Genomic DNA, 16,585 nt, shown 5'->3' on the forward strand with positions numbered 1-16,585 from the left:
GGGCATCGCGGCCTGCCCGGAGCTGCTTTCGCCCGCCGCTCTTTGATGCGGCCGACACCCTTCCGGGTACCCCCAGGGTCCCACCGCCGGGGGGCCCAAAGCCCCCCCATCCTGCCAGTGTAACTATGGGGTTGCAGTAGCCACGGGGTGCGGCGGTGAAAGGGTGCCAGCAATGGGGTGCGGCAACAGGGGTGTGCGATGGCAATGGGTGCCACACCGACCGGGTGCAGTGCTGGTAGCGTGTTAAAGCAATGGGGTGCATCGGCAACGGGATGCAGCAGCACCGCAGGGTGCAAGGCCGTGGGGTGCGATACCGGCTGGGGGGACGGTACCAATGGGGTGCCACGGCTGTGGGGCGCAGCACCGGTACGGTGCACCGGCAAGGGGGTGCGATACCAGCGGGGTGCGGTGGCCGTGGGGCGCAGCGGGGCGGGGTGCGATGCCGGGAGGGAGGGAGGGAGAGAGGGAGGGAGGTGGGAGCGGGCGGTCAGGTGATGCGGGCGGCATCATGTGAGCGGGGCCGGGCCGGGCCGGAATGGGCTGGGGTGAGGAGGGGAAGGGAGGGCAGAGTTGCTCCGTGCCCCGGCGGCAGCGATGGGGTCGGCGGGGCTGAGCGGGCTGGCCTTGGCCTTGGCCTTGGCCCTGGCCCTGCCCTCCGTGGCCCTGGAGAACGGGCTGGCGCTCACCCCCCCCATGGGCTGGCTGGCCTGGGAGAGGTTCCGCTGCAACGTGGACTGCCGGGCGGATCCCCGCAACTGCATCAGGTCAGCGGGGCGGGGAGCGGCGGGGAGCCCCCCTCGCCCCCCCGGGGATCCCTGCCAAGGAGGGGCTCGGCGCGGCATCTCCCCGCCCCCCCTGCCCCCTCCCCCCTCCGCGGGGTTCGGCAAGGAGGGCTTGTCCCGTGTGTCCCCTGCCCGTGGGAACCTGCTCGGAAACGTCGGGCTGGTGTCCGTGGTCTGCCCCGAGGGGTGGATGGCAGGGCAGGAGGGGATGGGTGGGTGGTCGTGTCGGACATCAGGCCCGGGACGGCTCTGGCAATATCCGTGTCCCTGGGGTGAGCCCTGCAGTGGCAGGATCTGGGGGGCATGGTGCGTGCGAGGCAGGGGGGTTCAGGCGTCCTGGTGCTGGGGCTGGAGAACCTTCAGTGCGGATGGATGTGGCTGGGCTTTGTGGGGTGTTGGGGAAATGCTTCTCCTCAGTGAGATCAATGAACAGGACATGGACAGGGTTTAAACGGGAGCCCTGGAGACCCTCCTGTATGGCCCAGGCCAGCCCTGTGGTCACCGACCCCCCAGAGTCCTCAGTTGGCCCCAAAGTCCCGCTGACTGCCTCCACTGGTGGGGCATGGAGGTTGCAATGTCTCAGCCTGTCACGTTCCTGTCCCCCCGATCTACAGTGAGACACTCTTCTTCGAGATGGCAGACCGCCTGGCAGAGGATGGCTGGAGGGAGCTGGGCTACCAGTACATCAACATTGACGACTGCTGGTCTGCCAAGCAGCGGGACGTGGCGGGACGGCTGGTTCCTGACCCAGAGAGGTTTCCCAGGGGGATTAAGGCTCTGGCTGACTACGTGAGTGCCTGCTGGGGATGGTGGGGATCTCTGTGTCCCCACACCACCATGGCAGGAGAACTGGGAGGGGGTGGAGGAACCTGGTCACTGGGTTGCACCTCGGACACACCTCGTCCCCTCTTGCAGCTCTCTTCTCCTTGTAGGTCCATGCCCGGGGCCTGAAGCTGGGCATTTATGGTGACTTGGGCACCCTCACTTGTGGGGGCTACCCAGGCACCACACTGGACCGTGTGGAGCTGGATGCCCAGACCTTTGCAGAGTGGGGTGTGGACATGCTGAAGCTGGATGGGTGCTACTCGTCGGGAGAGGAGCAGGCACAGGGTAAAGGCTCCCCGGCCGGCTGGCATTTCTCCCCTTGCTGCTTCAGTCAGGATGGATGGCTGTCTGCAGAAACGCTTGGCCAGCCAGTTCTTCCCTCATGTCTCCTGTTGCAGCTCTATGGCAAAGAGGAGGGAGTTTGGGTGCCCTAGAGCTGGTGTAAGGCAGGAGGCCAGGCTGGCCTGGGGTTTCCCTGGCCAGACGGGCTGGAACACAGGCTGCTGCCAACTGCCTCCTTCACCAGTTGTCATCTTCTCTCCCTAAGGCTACCCAGAAATGGCGAGGGCCTTGAACGCCACAGGCCGCCCCATCGTCTACTCCTGCAGCTGGCCAGCATATCAGGGGGGGCTCCCCCCCAAGGTGAGGGTTGTCCCATCCAGTGGCTGTTTCCTGTGTCCCCTGTGCTGTGGGAGAGCTCTTGTCTGGGCGAGCTGCAGGAGCTGGGTGCTACACCTTGCTTATAGCTCCACCCCAGTAGGATGGGGCTGCAGGTCTCCAGAGGGGACGTGGCCTCCCTGCCAGGCATCTGGGGACACTTGGGGTTCCCAACATGGCTAGGTGATGGGAGTCTGGGGGAAGGAGGCACTGGACCATGCCCTCTTCACCCCACTCAGCTGGTGTGGGGTTGATCCTGACAGTCTGTTCTTCTGAGATGGGTCCTGTCTGATTTAAGTGCTTGAAATAGGATGTTACCCCTAGTAATGTTTCTTGAGAATTGACTGCATTTATTTATTTCTTCTTCCATTTTCTGAGTCATTCTCAAGCTGCCCTCATTCTTGCAGCTGATCATATTTCCCCATGGCCTCTGTGCTTGTTTTGCCAGACATCCTATCATACTGGGATGTGCCCAGTCACACAGAGATACGATTCTGTCCTTCTTGATTATATGATGTTGCCGTTCTACAGATCCCTCTGCCTTTCACACACTTTCTGGATGCTGCAGCTCTCAACAAGTGTGGCTGCCCTTTCTCCCCCACCTTGCAGACTGGGTCCTTTCTCCCTCCTGCCTGATCCTGTGCTCCTCTCCAGGTGAACTACACCATCCTGGCAAATGTCTGTAACCTGTGGCGTAACTATGACGACATCCAGGACTCCTGGGACAGTGTACTTTCCATCCTGGACTGGTTCTCCACAAACCAGGATGTGCTACAGCCGGCGGCTGGCCCTGGCCACTGGAATGACCCAGACATGGTGCGGCTGGGTGGTGGGTGCTCTGACCCTGGCTGGGGACGGGGAATCTCCAGGGATCCCCTTCTAGGGGCAGGGCAAAGGAGGAGTGCCAGGAGCAAGAGTCCTGTTGCTTCAAAGAGGCAAAGCTAGTGTTGCCCTTGACTAAGCTGTGGGAAAAGCCTGTGGTTGCAATGAACCCTTCATGTGTCAAGTATGCCTGTTGAGTTGTCCATGTGTCCTTCCCTGCACAGCCTGAGCGGGGATAGTGGTGAAGCAAAGGGTGTTAGTGAGTGCATTTGAACGTGTGCTGACAGCTCAGCACCTAATAGGGCAGGATCTCCTGGCAGTGGTAGGCAAAAGTGCGTGTGAGGTTTCCATGCATGCTCCCTCCCAGCAGGCTGTAACATCACCAAGGGTGACAAGCAGACAAGTTTCTAACCCTTTTCTGTCTCTCCCATCTTTTCACCCTCTCCCCTCCAGCTTATCATTGGAAACTTTGGCCTTAGCTATGAGCAGTCACGCTCCCAAATGGCCTTGTGGACAGTGATGGCAGCTCCACTCCTCATGTCCACAGATCTTCGCACCATCTCCCCGAGCGCCAAGGAGATCCTGCAGAACCGCCTGATGATCCAGATCAACCAGGACCCCCTGGGAATCCAGGGGCGCAGGATTGTCAAGGTTAGGGGGAAGGCGGATGCGTTTGGGAGAGCAGACAGGAGCAGCACAGAGTGTTGCAATAAGGGTGGAGAGGGAAACAATGCAGAGAAGCATGATCAGGAGAGCTGTGGGAGCTGGGGACCTGCTGGTGTAGCAGCCCCGCAGGGCAAGGTCAGAAGTTACGGGCCAGCAGTGGTTCCAGCACTCCGCCTCACCCACCTGTCCCCACCCCTAGGAGAAATCCCACATCGAGGTGTTCCTGCGCCCGCTGTCCCAGGCTGCCAGCGCCCTTGTCTTCTTCAGCCGGAGGACAGATATGCCCTTCCTCTACTCCACCAGCTTGGCCAAGCTCCACTTTCCCCAGGACGCCGTGTATGAGGTGAGCCCCACTGGCACACTGCATAGCAGGACAGCCCCACGACACCTGGATCTCTCCAGCTCCCTCCTTTTGACACTCTGTGCATTTTTGGGGGGGAGGAACTCCCACTCCTGCCTCCAGGACGAAGGGGCAGCTGCCCATGGGGTTGCCCTCCTGTTGCCTGCTGTTGTGCCCTGTCCCACTATGCCGTGACGGTGACTGTGGCTGGACCTCAGAATGAAAGGTCTGTGGAAATCCCGGTAGCCACCATTTCTCTCTTCCAGGTACAAGATGTGTACAGTGGGAAGATCATGAGTGGCTTAAAAACAGGAGACAACTTCTCGGTCGTTATTAACCCCTCGGGGGTGGTGATGTGGTATCTCTACCCCACGGCGCTCCCGGCGCAGCCCTGGCACGTTGTCGGACAGCAAGCCCCCGGCGAGGGTTTCCGCCCAGTCCTCCTGTGACGAGGCTCAGTGGATGGGAGTGTGGGTCAGTGCCGGCATGAGCTGCGAGACCCTGGGACACGTGGCTTTTCACTGCACAAGTGCCTTTCACTGAAGCGCCCAGCAGTGCTGGGGAGTGACCATTCCTCCAGTACCAGCTTGATGATGTCTACTCACTCTGCGTAGAGCAGGAATTCTTGTTACCTGCCTCCTAAGGGTGTGCAGAGCATAATTCCTCGGTGATTGCAAAGCCCTGTGAGATCCTCCTGTGGAAGATGCCATACAAGCAGAGTCCAGCCACTGTTGGAGTTGGTCAGCTCTGACACCTGAGCACTGCTTCGAGCTGCGTACCACTGACTGCTGCAGTTTGAACTGTATCTGTTGAAAGGCTTTGGATGCTTTAGTATCTTCTAGGTTAGTGACCCCCCTCCATGTGTGCTGGCATTAGCCTCAAGTATCAGACCTGGTCACCTTCTTTCCTTTGCTATAATCAGCTTGGCTTAGAATAAGGGGCTGACAATAGGGCTGCATCCTTCCCTTGTACCCTCCTGTTGTGGTTTAAACCTGGCTGGCAACTAAGCACCACACAGCTGCTTGCTCACCCTCCCCTACCCCGGGGGAGGGGGGAGAGAATTGGAGGGGTAAAGATAAGGAGACTCGTAAATTGAGATAAAAGTAATTTAATAATTGAAATAAAATTAAAATAATGATTATTAGAATAATAGTAATAATAGAATATACAGACGAGTAATGCACAGTGGAATTGCTCACTGCCTGCTGACCAATGCCCAGCCCATTCCTGCCTAGTGATCCCAGAGGAGAGAAAATCCTGAAACCACAATCCCCGAAGAGCAAGATGTTGTATGATGTGGAATATTCCATTGAACAGTTTGGGTCCGCTGCTCTGGCTCTGCTCCCTCCTAGCTTCTTGTGCACCTATGTGCTAGCAGGACATGGGAAGTTGGAGAGTCCTTGATTTCATAGCAACAACTAAAAATGATCAGTATATTATCAACACTCTTCTCATGCCAAATCCCATACTGAATCCAAAACACAGCATTATTCCAGCTACTAAGAAGAAAAATTAGCTCTGTCCCAGCTGGAACCAAGACACCTCCCCAGGACCAAGAGCTCCTGGAGGTATGATGGTCCTGTGCAGAGACATTTTGCTTGCAGGCCTGCTCCTGCTGCCAGGATCCTGGAGTCCAGCACTACATCAGCCTACCATGCATGCTAGCATTGTGTTAAAGCCCCTCTGGTATTAGATCACAGCAAAGCAAAAACCTCCACTGGCCATGTACGACCCCAGCAGCCTTGCTGTGGTACAGCACCAAAAACTGCAGCGCCATAGTGTGTTGTGCACAAAGTGGTGTCAGGAAGATGCTAATGCTCAGCTGAGGTTGTCTTTTGAGTTGGGAGATGGTCACAGTTGCCTCTGAGCAGCAAGTTGCATCTTGTTCTTGCTCTAGCAGGTAATTCCTGCTAAAAGGGGGCTCAGGCCCTCTTCCAGCAGGCTGAGCACTCAGGGCTTCTCAGGGAAAGGCTCCTCCTTCTCTCAAGGGCAGCTCCATCCACAGCAGGAGGAGCCTGCACTAGTAAACTGGAAGTGACTGGCGGGACAGACTAAAGCCCTCAGCTGCTTCACCTTCATACAGCACACATCCTATGAGGAGTTTCAGGGGAGACATGACCTGCCCCAACTGCCCTGGAGCAGGGTGCAGCCTTTGTGAAGATTGCTTCTTAAGATTCAGCCCAGGGAGACCAACACAAGATTAAGCCTCAGACTGGGGAAATACCACATTTTATATTAGGGGGAAAAAAAAAAATCCCCTTCCCATGCAAATGCTGGAGGGTTCCTGGTCATCCACTTACTCTGGTTTCTGCAGGACCAAATGTCTGATTCTGGCCACTTCCAGAAACTTTGTCTGAGTGCAGCGCAAAGATACTGAACACGATGCTTGCCATGCTAACACGAAAGGATAAGTGCACTTCATGTCTGTATACAGGAACTGGGTTTGTTCTTGGGGCGCGATTGAGGCAAATTAACTGAAATAAAGGGGAAGCAGGTTACAGGCTCTCTGTTTCATGTTTATTCAGTGTTGCTAGCTACAGCTACATGGTTAATGTAGTATTACAGGATTATTACCTCAAAACAGGAACAACTGTGCAAAGAAACAGAACTGGTTTCCTGCCAGAGACTAGACTGATGCATAGTAGGAAATGGCTTTCCAGTAGTTACATGTTCAGCAGGGCAACGGCTTTCCTTGGCACAAGGGGAAAGAGATTTTACAGTCCAGAGTGAAGTGCCATTTTCCTTAACCATGCATTTATTTTTCCCTCACTGGAAAAGAAATTGGCTAGTGAGGATTTCTGGACTTCCTCTTAAAACACATGCCTTCCCTCTGGCAGTAAATTTACATAGGAGAGGTGCTGTGAGTACAGCTGTAGGGCATAGCAGGGTGGTGACATGGTGTGTGTCCCCCCCCCCAAATGCAGTGTTGTGCCTGCCCTGAGGACATGAACACGTGCCAGTTCTGGGTCCCAGGGCGAGAGCCTTCCACCCTCCCCAGGAAGCAGGACGATGAGCCCCACCTTCTTCTCGGGCCCCAGTTACTTGATTCCAGATCCAGGTTAGCCATGCACCAGGGAGAAAGGACTGGTCCACAGCCAACCCGAGAGACCACCACCCATGATGGCCGTTTGTTCCAGCCTTCCGTGCAGTAGGCAAGAATGAAGATGAACACAACACACACAACAGCGAACAGGCAGCTAAAGGTATCAACACTCTTGTATTAAAGTGCAATTCAAAAAGTTACAAACATTCATGGTTGTGGGTTTTTTTTTTTTAAATATAGTTATTAGAATATCTCTAACTCAGACTTAAAAGGTGTTTATAGGTTTACTTCCCCCTATGCAGGGCTAATTTAGGAATTCACACTTGCAAGTTGTGCAAGCCTCACTTACTGGAGAGACCTGGCACACAGGGAAGTAAGAGGGGAAACAGTCCTTCCCCTTCACTGTGAAGGTAGGAAGGCTGTACAAAGAATTACAATCACCCCATATGTAAAGGATCACCAGACTAGAGGAACTCTCTTCAGAGCAGGTTTAATGGCACTATGTCCTAAGGAAGAAAGAAAGGTTGTGGCTGAGCAGCCACTCTCTGCAGGAGAGCTGAGCATTAGTAACATCCACCCCAGACAGTGGTTCCCAGCTGAGAGAGGGCACTGCACCCCTAAGCCACCCAACTCCGGAATTCCAGCGCCGACCCTCCCACGCTGCTCAGATGTAGTCATACACACGCTGGCTGTAGTGGGCCGAGGAAGAGATGAAGGCCGGTTTTCCCCCGTGGAGCTAGCACGCAGCACAAGCTTGCTCAGCAGAGGGAGTCAGGGCTACAGGACCTGTCTCCTGACAAGGCTAGTGCCAGGTCGTCTTCCTAAAGGAAGATATTTTGCTCCAAGGCAAGCAGCCTCCTGTGCAGCACTTGACTCCATTACACTTGAAGAACAGCTGCTTGACACAGGATCACTGCACAGATATATGGGACCTGCTTCTAGGAGAGGGAAAGGAAGACTGATTTGCGCGCCTGCGAGTCTCAACTCCCTGCCCTGTGGCACACCTTTGTTTGCTTTTCTATTCGATGCCTACAAAGGCAGGCTGACTGGGGTCCATCCCCTTCCCTCTTGCACAGCCCAACGCTTCAATGTCTCTTAGGATGCACTTCCCAAGTTCGTCACACGACTGTTAGTCTAGGACATGAAACACACTGTTTCAGCACGATACAGGACTTCCAGAGTCCCATCTCACACTGAGCTGTGCCAGAATTTAAGGAAATTTAACACCTTTCTGGGGCACCCAAGGGTACATGCAAGGAACCTCATGGCTCTGTATACCTTTCCCCTTGAATGGTGCTTCAGAAGTCAAAAGTTTGGCATTCCAAGTAGTTTTACTCCAAGATCCCAGAGCCTTCATATTTTAGTCCTAGATTAGTGATGTAGTCTACTGGTGGTTTAAGTAGTCCATCTCTCTCCTCAAGCCAATGGCAGAGCAAAAGGTTAGCGCTTCAACCCCATGAGATAAAGCAAATAAGCAGGAAAGTGCTGTTGTTCTGCCTTGTATTGCCACTGACTTATGTTTAAGGAGGGCAGGTGCTCAGCTGCCCAGCACTACATGTATTGTATATATACAAAGGGACTTAGAGATATGCTAACCCAAGGGGTAGTAACAGCCAAGTTGTCTTCAGGGAGAGAGAGTGTGGGAGGCTGGTTGCAATTTCCTTCTGTTAGTTGTTCTTCTTATCCTCAGGAGGTGCATAAGGAGGTGGCTGATCCTGGAAGGAGATACAGTAGAGTCAACAACCCTGCTCATTTTATGATGAGCTCTTCCCAGGCTTGGCTTGCAAGAAATGACCCCTCTTCAGTGAGCTACAGAGCCAGGTGCTGTGTTTTAAGCTCTAATTTCATCACACCATTCCTCTCGAGTATCAGTTATGCTCCAGGATATATGCTGCCTCCCATAACGTTTCTAGTAAAGGTCCCCTCAAAACCAGGTAACAAATGGTCTATTGCAAATAGACCATATAATCTGTTTTAATCGCCATCCTCCCTTACCACATCCAAGGCTTTGTCTCTGTTGATATTCATAGCTCTGACCCAGCAGACAGCAAGCCCCTGGGCTGAGGGCCAGCTTTACTGCTCCATTGGTCTCCAGCCCACCAGAGAGCCAGGCAAGGCAGGGAAAGGCACATGCAGACTGGCTGCCACGTACCAGATGTAGGCTACAGCCTACCTACCGGCTGCCACTGACTGAACGGTGAGAGACCTCCCCATCTCCATACAGCCCAGAAAAAAAAAATGAAACGCTCTCGTCCTTAAGTGACCTGCTCTTCCTTAACTCTCCCCACTTTCAGGCCCAACAGAAGCAGAGAGCTCTGTGTGTTCTCTGTGCCCATGCAAATTTGTTATGCCTTTAAGAGTAAGACAAGTACCAAATGGCTGTTACTGGATGAATCTTTAAGGTCCTCCTCCTTTCCTGACTGAGGATTTAACAAGCCTTCTTCATGGGACCAACATCCATGCCCCCCTCCCAGGAAAATGCATGCTTTCTGTGCATGTTCAATATGAAGGCACACCAGACTTTGCTAGGAAAGCAAACCCCTGCCTCTATCAGTGACAGAAGAGGGAGCAGGCACCCACAGACCACAGGCGCAGTACTCACCATGGGCATGTACACATTGTGTGGGTTGGCGGGGTTGTAATACGCACTGGAAGCGGCTTCCATGGCCTTACTGCCCCCTAAAAAGGGAAGAAAAGAAGCCATCTTACACTGCCTTAGGCCCAAGCCCCAGAGCCTGCTCCCCAGCCACAGCTCTTCTGAGGAGGCAACAAAGGCCCAAAGAGCCAACAGCAACTGCAGCAAGCTGCATTTGAACTCACAGCAGTTCAGGAAAGCTGCAAGCTGGCTACAGCTGACCACAAGCTGTGGAGTGCAGAGCTGAGCAGCTCCCCCCACCCTCTGTTATCTCAAATAATAGATCAAGATGACTTTGAGCTCCTGCAACAGCATCAGCTTCCCCACCTCATGCTACGCCCACGTCACCCACAGCCCAAGCCCCCCCACACCCTTTTGCACCCAGACCCTGGCAGTCCCCCAGTCCCATTTACCTGGCATTCCTGGGCCCACCCAGGCTGGGGGAGCTGAGGGGGCTGAGGGTCCTGCAGGAGATGGCCCAGAGTAGGGGGGAGGAGGTGGCACATACATGGGGTTCATGTTTGGAAGTGGTGGGTAAATACCTGAAAAAGATGACACCGGATTGATGCTTTGGACCGTGGCAACGAGACAGAGAGGAAGAGAGTTCACAGGCCCAGCAGCACATTAGCCCTGGACAAGGTCAGGGAAGCTCTGCAGGCTTGGCAGGGATGCAGACAGCAGGGATTCGACATTTTGCCTGTCATGCCAGCAGGCAACAATTCTGTGCCAAGCAGCAGCACAATTTACAAAACACATTTTCACCTCCCACCCAGCTGCAACTAGAGACACACGGGTGCGATCAACAGCACACGACAGATTTTTGCAAGGACGAGGTTCCTTGATGGAGAAAAAACTACGGTAACCCTCACAGTACCATTGTGATTTCTTTACAACTAACACCAAACACACCCTGCCAGTCATCATCACACAACTTCCAAACCTGGAGTCTGGGCATATGGATATCCCATAGGCTGTGGAGAAGGTCCATAGGCATTCATCGGAGGTGGTGCATAAGGATAGGGTCCGTTTGGTGGTGGAGGAGCAGCGTAGCCCCCCGGCACAGATGAATAACCCCCAGGAGCAGGCGGGGCAGGTGTGTACCCTCCGGGCACAGGTGTGTAGCCATAGCCAGGGTTCTGGAGAGGAACGCCACTAGAAGCTGAGGAGCACATGTTTAGTAAGCCAGACATCCTTTTGTTACAACTAAATGTATAGAATAAAAGGAAAATAGTCCTGTTCATGCAGCACCACTTCCTTTCATCTAAATTCGCTATACACTCCTGGCATAGTACTGTGAACAGCATTAGTCTCCTCGCTGCACGTTCACAGGGTGCTAAAGGAAACCAGCTCCAAAATACTAGCTATCAGGTACCAGTCCCATCACAGAGCTCCCACCGCTGGAAGAAAAGACAATTCTAAAGCAAGTATTGGTAGGGTGGTTTTTCCTTCTTTTTAAACTTTCTTATCAGAAAAAACCGTACATTTCCCGCTCCCCCCCCCCCCCATCTGAAAGTTTTAAATAGAAGTTATTTTTTAAAATCTATTTTTCCCCCCTCTCCAAACATGCATGTTAACTTCCTCCATTTTACTCCACTATTATAGAAGCAAGCTGAGGGTAGGTAAGTTTATCACCATCACAAATTTGAACTTTACACCAGGAAGAATAAAGTTCTGTAGAAAAAGCTGATCTGTCTCAGAAGCACAAACCCCAGAATATTCCAACTGCACAAAGCACTAAGATGAAAGAAAGAAAAAGGACTGGAAGGAAAAACAAAAGTTCCCTTGGAAAAAGAAAAAATGCATAGGGTACCCTTCTCCCCATGAAGTTCAAAAAGAACATTATTGTCTAACTAGCTCAGCCAGCCATGGGGGAACTGCAGGCTCTGAAGATCCCTTACCATTAGAGGCAGCTTTGAACATCAGCTGTCCAAACTCAATTGCTCCTCCACTGTTGAAAGTCAGTTTAAATGTCCCCTGCCCTTCCCAGCCACCTAGGAGAGAGAGAATTAGAATTGAAAGAGACTATTAATCTCCCCAGTAGCAGTCAAGACAACAAAACAGTTAATACTTCAATTTTTTTTTTTTTTTTCAAAACTATTTTGAGTCCTATTGCCAGAGGGAAAGAGTCAAGGCATTGCTATCAGATGTCCCCAGAAATAGTATCTCAAGAAAATCAGGATTTTATTTTTTTACCCTTTAAAAGACAATCCCCACTATAGTTACACAGAAGCAGCCTACTCTAGATACTAGGTTGTCTTGTTCTTTCTTGAAAGGTTTAATAGAACCTAATAATGAACACAATGTAAAGAACACTTAATTCACTGAGGATTTTAATTGAAAGCCCTCAAATGAAGTTTTATTGTTGACCTCAGTGGACTACAGATCAGGATCTGCAACTGAGGCTGGGATTTAAATCAAATGCAACATTTTTAATCTCTGAGTCACAGAAGCTCAGATCATAAATGCTTAAGTATAATAGCATTTTTCAGAAAAAATGCAAGTAGGCAATGATATTGCAAGATAAGTAAGAGTAGGGGCTTTTGTGGTGGGTTTTTTGGGGGGTGCTTTGGTTTTTTGGTGTTTTTAGAAAAAAGATATCATTTAAATAAAAGATTTCATAAAGTAAGATTTATCTTCCTTGTATAGCAATGAAGTTAGTAAAAGTAGAGATAGTCTCTTGGGGACAAAGCAGAAATAAAGTATAGAAATACAACAAAACAATCCTGCATGGATAAAGTCATCCCCTTGGAGATTCCCCTCTTTAAAAATCACTGTCTTAGTGTGATTTCAGCTCGAGAAAGTGGGCTGGTCCACAATCCTCAGAAGACCCAGTTACTTTAAAACATTGTTGCAAACAGAAGCCAAAGCATAAGCTCTTCAGATGCCATGGAAATGTACATAAACAAATTCCAGGGCTGAAGAGGGAAGAAGCCTTGGTTTTAATCCATTTATCTTCTGCAATTCTCCATGTTTTGTCACAACCGTGACTGTAACTTCCCACAGTTTCATCACTAAATTGGGCACAAAGCTAAATCAATGATACACAGCAGCATCCTAAATGCACGTAAACATATCCAAGTTGGTAAGCGACTACTGTACTCAAAAAAAAAAAGTGCTTGCTAATTCTGTCTATCAATGCCAATGACTGGTGACTTGGTCACTTACCCACCCTTCCAGGTCAAAGACAGAAGAAAATAAGCACACGCGGAAAGCGAGTACACACAGACATACACAGCAAGACAGAACTTACAGGATTAAACAAAAGTCACACCGTGAAAGTCAGTTACTGGCTTTGGGGGCAGGATGTACCTCAGAAGCAGTGCCTTAAAGTTCAGAAGACACAAGTTACCTCAGCGTGGACAGGCTAACTGTACTGTCACAGCTACTCTGTCCGTCCTTCCTGTGCACATAAGCCATCTATCTGATGTTCAGCAGAAAAGGACTTGTGACACTTGGGAAGAGTTCAGTCTACAAAGCACAGGCACATACCTCCTGCCTCGGCTTGAATCTGTCCTTTGATGTAGTTGGCAGAGAAAACAGGCTGCTCGATTGAGCATCCTTTCACCAAATAAAACGGCATCATGAAAGACAGCATAGGATCCTTGCCCTTCGACACAAAGATCATCTGCAAGACAGGAGGGAACACCTCTGAATTACTTGAATTAGATATAAAGGGTGGTCATGGAGTTCTAGTTGTAGCAGCATCCTGCTATAACAAGAGGGTAACGTAACTCCTAGTGTCAGTATGCACTGTGTAACTTCACAGCTTTAATCCTGCAGGATCCCAAACAGATTTGATGGCACATGGCTCACTCGCCTGAAGCATGTCTGTTGCAAAATAATACACCACTTAAAACACACATGCACATTTACAGAGTTTTATTGTTTTGCTTTTTAAGGATAAGCTATGACAGTTTTCAAAGAAAGTAATACTGACTGACACATTATATGAAGTATATTCTCTAGACAGTGATTTCCAGGACTGCACATGCCTTTGTAGGGAATTGGGATTGTGAAACAGGCATGCACTATCCTATTTCCACTTTCCCTTCTCCAATCTAGTACTCTCAGTGGTTCCTCCCGTAACAAAAATCACTTTTTCTATCACCAGCTAGGTTTCTGGTCTAAAGTCTACAAGATCCCTTGAGAAAGAAGCAGCCCTGCTGGCACCACACTTACCCTGTAAGGGGTGAGATACAGCATCCCTTTCTTGGTGCCTTTGAAGGCTTCAGGCTTGCCCGTCACGTCACTGAAGGAGAGCTCCACATCTTTACACTGTTTGAGAACACTGTAGGAGGAAATCAAGACAAATTGGAGAGACAAACTCAGCAACAGCTCTGACACACACCCCCCCATCATTACAGGGAGGGGGATAGCACACCAGGAACTCTGAATATTATCCCAAAAGACTCATTTCTGATGTGGGCCCTGCTGTTTTCCCTTTGAACAGAGAGGGATGATTTATGCAGTGGAAGAATTCATCTTCTCACCTGTGACAACCCTTGCTCCTCCTCCACAAAGGGAAGCTTTAAATGACAGTTTCTCTTTCTGTGCCCAAAACCATCAGGCTGAGGAATTCCTCTTCCACATGAGAAGAGCCTCAGCCCAAAGGTCAGGGCACAGAAAGGGTTGAGGTGTCTGAAACCACGCCCGTGAAGCCAAGGTATCATCTCAGAGCAAGCTTCTCTCTCCAGGTCCATGCTCAAATCCAGGACTGGCCACCGCACAGAAAAACAGCACTGCTGCAACACCACACCCACTGTGCAAACCAAGGAAGTTGCTTTACTAATACTCTCACTGCTGACCCTGCTTCACATGATTTAAGTAAATATTTGTAGTAACAGCACCATGCTAAGGAACAAAACGAGGAGCCAGCAATGTCAGCAATAAAGTTATTATTGTTGGATATCTACAGGAACATTAGTGAAGTTTGCTAATGACACAAAGCCAGATGAGAACTGTGAACACTGCAGGGTCAGGGGTATGGAGCTGTCTGAAAAATTAAATATATTTTCAGGAAAAATGAGTCAACTTGGGAAAGCATGTCACTGAATCTAGAGGGCAGATCCTAAACATACCACCTAGTAAGAAAATTTGCAGAACAAACAAGAGCCTTGGGGGTGACAAGCTTGCAGCGTGTTACAGTGGCAGAAGAATCTGAGGCGTTTTATGGTTCAAGAGCATGAATAAAGAAAACACAAAATCCTAAGCCAATACAAGCCTGACGAGCCCGGATCTAAAGTAATCCTTATGTAGTCTGATCAGCATACTGTAGAAGTCAGATCAAGTCAGGAAACCGCAAAATTATTGGGGGAAGGGAGCAATCAGCAGGCCCACCATGTGGGAAAACAACCAAAAGCCCTGTAGTTTCAGGTCACGTGCTTTTTAGGGAGAAAAACCTAACAGTACAGATGTATCAAAAATGCAGTTATTCAAGGAGGAAGACACTAAAAAGTCTAGCTTTAATGAGAAAAACCCAGCCTGACCAAGAAATTCTACTGGGTCATTACTTCATATCTGAGCTAGATGCAGATTTCTCAGACTGTCTGGGAGGGAGGGACTGACTGACGAGGCAGGAAAGCTCTTTCCATTTCCAAGATGCAAACAGGAAACACTTCTTCTAAGCTAAATAAAATCAACTCCTTGACAGCTTGGATCTTACCAGAACACTTCCTCAACCATGCCCCGTAGCAGTGCTTCTGGTCAGTTTGCCTCACTGGGAAGAATTGCTACATAGTCACCGTAATGTTTACTCCTTCCCAGCAAATACCATGCAGCCACCACCGCTGGGCATAATTAGGCAGCTGAACTGGTTTACACCTTCATGCCCGTCCAGGGCTGTCACAGGAGGGGTGTGCACCCCACGGAGCCATGCTGCACCCACCTGTGACTAAGCAGCACCTCGAAGAATAGGTTGAGGTCAAGGATTGAGAGATCTCTTTAAACCAGCAAAAGCTCTACATGTCAAAGGTCAGTTACGAAGTCAACATTATCTGGAGAGTATTTTTGGAGTGCATTTTTCCTATTGTTTACCAGCCCCAAACCAACTTGATGATCCTTTACCAGGCCTCTGGTTTCTAAGATTTCTCTAGCCAAGTCCAGGATGTGGGGAGGACCCAAACACAATCAAAGCGAAGCCCAAGCCCGTCAAGCTGGTCTGTCGATCCCCACTCGGGGCGAGGGCGGGCGTCGAGCAGCCGGCTGCGCTTTCGGGAAGAGGCGTTCCTCCTGCGCCGAGGAGGGGACCTGCTCTGCCCAGGCCTCGCCTCTGACGAGCTTTCCTTAGTTTGAATCCAAGTGATTAGGACCCCGACCTTAAGTGGTCTCTGCCTCTCTGACATCACTAATTGCATAACATAAAAAAAAGACAATTCCTTGTCTTTAACAGGCAGCTCACTCTTCACCCAGGACGTGCGCTAGAGTGGCACCGCCGAGCTTCACCACGGACGGCGGGGCAGCTCTGCCGGCTCCAGCCAGGCCTGCTTCCCGCTGCCTGCCCCAGCCCGCTCCCCCGCAGCCGGGGAGGATTTAATAACACAGCCTCCAAGGCGGGCCGGGCCGGGGGGCCGTCCCAGCGGGGTCGGTCTACCTCCCACCACCGGGCCCCGCCGGCCCCCGGCCCAGCCCTGATGCGAGGAGGAACCCCCCAACCCGGCCCGGTCCGGCCCGACCCCGCCCCGCCCCACAAGCCCCCACGGCCCCGCAGCCGCCCACCGGTACCTCTCAGCATTGGGGATGACGACACCACCCTCCTGCGAGTGGTTCCTGTTCAGCGCCATCTTGCCCACCCCCTCCGCTGGCCCCGCCCCTGACCC

The 16,585-nt window shown here is 51.4% G+C and overlaps 2 protein-coding genes across 5 annotated transcripts; one reads left to right on the top strand and one right to left on the bottom strand.

The window, feature by feature from the left end:
• Positions 1-20: 20 nt before the first annotated feature.
• On the top strand, positions 21-6,595 carry NAGA (alpha-N-acetylgalactosaminidase). 3 transcript variants are annotated; one of them, XM_074871014.1, is made up of 10 exons: positions 142-387; positions 464-519; positions 554-764; positions 1,397-1,571; positions 1,715-1,892; positions 2,155-2,249; positions 2,919-3,080; positions 3,540-3,737; positions 3,952-4,095; positions 4,359-6,595. In XM_074871014.1, exons 1-10 carry the CDS (start codon positions 335-337, stop codon positions 4,539-4,541), a joined length of 1,455 nt encoding a protein of 484 aa, XP_074727115.1. In that variant the 5' UTR covers positions 142-334; the 3' UTR covers positions 4,542-6,595. The 3 variants fall into 3 exon arrangements, with proteins under 3 accessions (XP_074727114.1, XP_074727115.1, XP_074727113.1); XM_074871013.1 differs by lacking the exons at positions 142-387; positions 464-519; positions 554-764 and adding an exon at positions 21-119; XM_074871012.1 differs by lacking the exon at positions 142-387 and having other exon boundaries at positions 510-764.
• Positions 6,596-7,290: 695 nt separating this feature from the next.
• Positions 7,291-16,583, bottom strand: WBP2NL (WBP2 N-terminal like). 2 transcript variants are annotated; one of them, XM_074871016.1, is made up of 9 exons: positions 16,491-16,575; positions 14,261-14,529; positions 13,950-14,058; positions 13,260-13,395; positions 11,669-11,761; positions 10,711-10,929; positions 10,184-10,312; positions 9,738-9,814; positions 7,291-8,850 (listed from the first exon to the last, which is right to left on the bottom strand). In XM_074871016.1, the coding sequence occupies exons 3-9, from the start codon at positions 13,971-13,973 to the stop codon at positions 8,803-8,805; spliced, it is 726 nt and encodes a 241-aa protein (XP_074727117.1). In that variant the 5' UTR covers positions 13,974-14,058; positions 14,261-14,529; positions 16,491-16,575; the 3' UTR covers positions 7,291-8,802. The 2 variants fall into 2 exon arrangements, with proteins under 2 accessions (XP_074727117.1, XP_074727116.1); XM_074871015.1 differs by lacking the exon at positions 14,261-14,529 and having other exon boundaries at positions 16,491-16,583.
• Between the last annotated feature and the right edge of the window lie 2 nt (positions 16,584-16,585).

Source organism: Strix uralensis, chromosome 5, assembly GCF_047716275.1.
Source record: "Strix uralensis isolate ZFMK-TIS-50842 chromosome 5, bStrUra1, whole genome shotgun sequence".
NCBI classification, from domain to species: Eukaryota; Metazoa; Chordata; class Aves; order Strigiformes; family Strigidae; genus Strix; species Strix uralensis.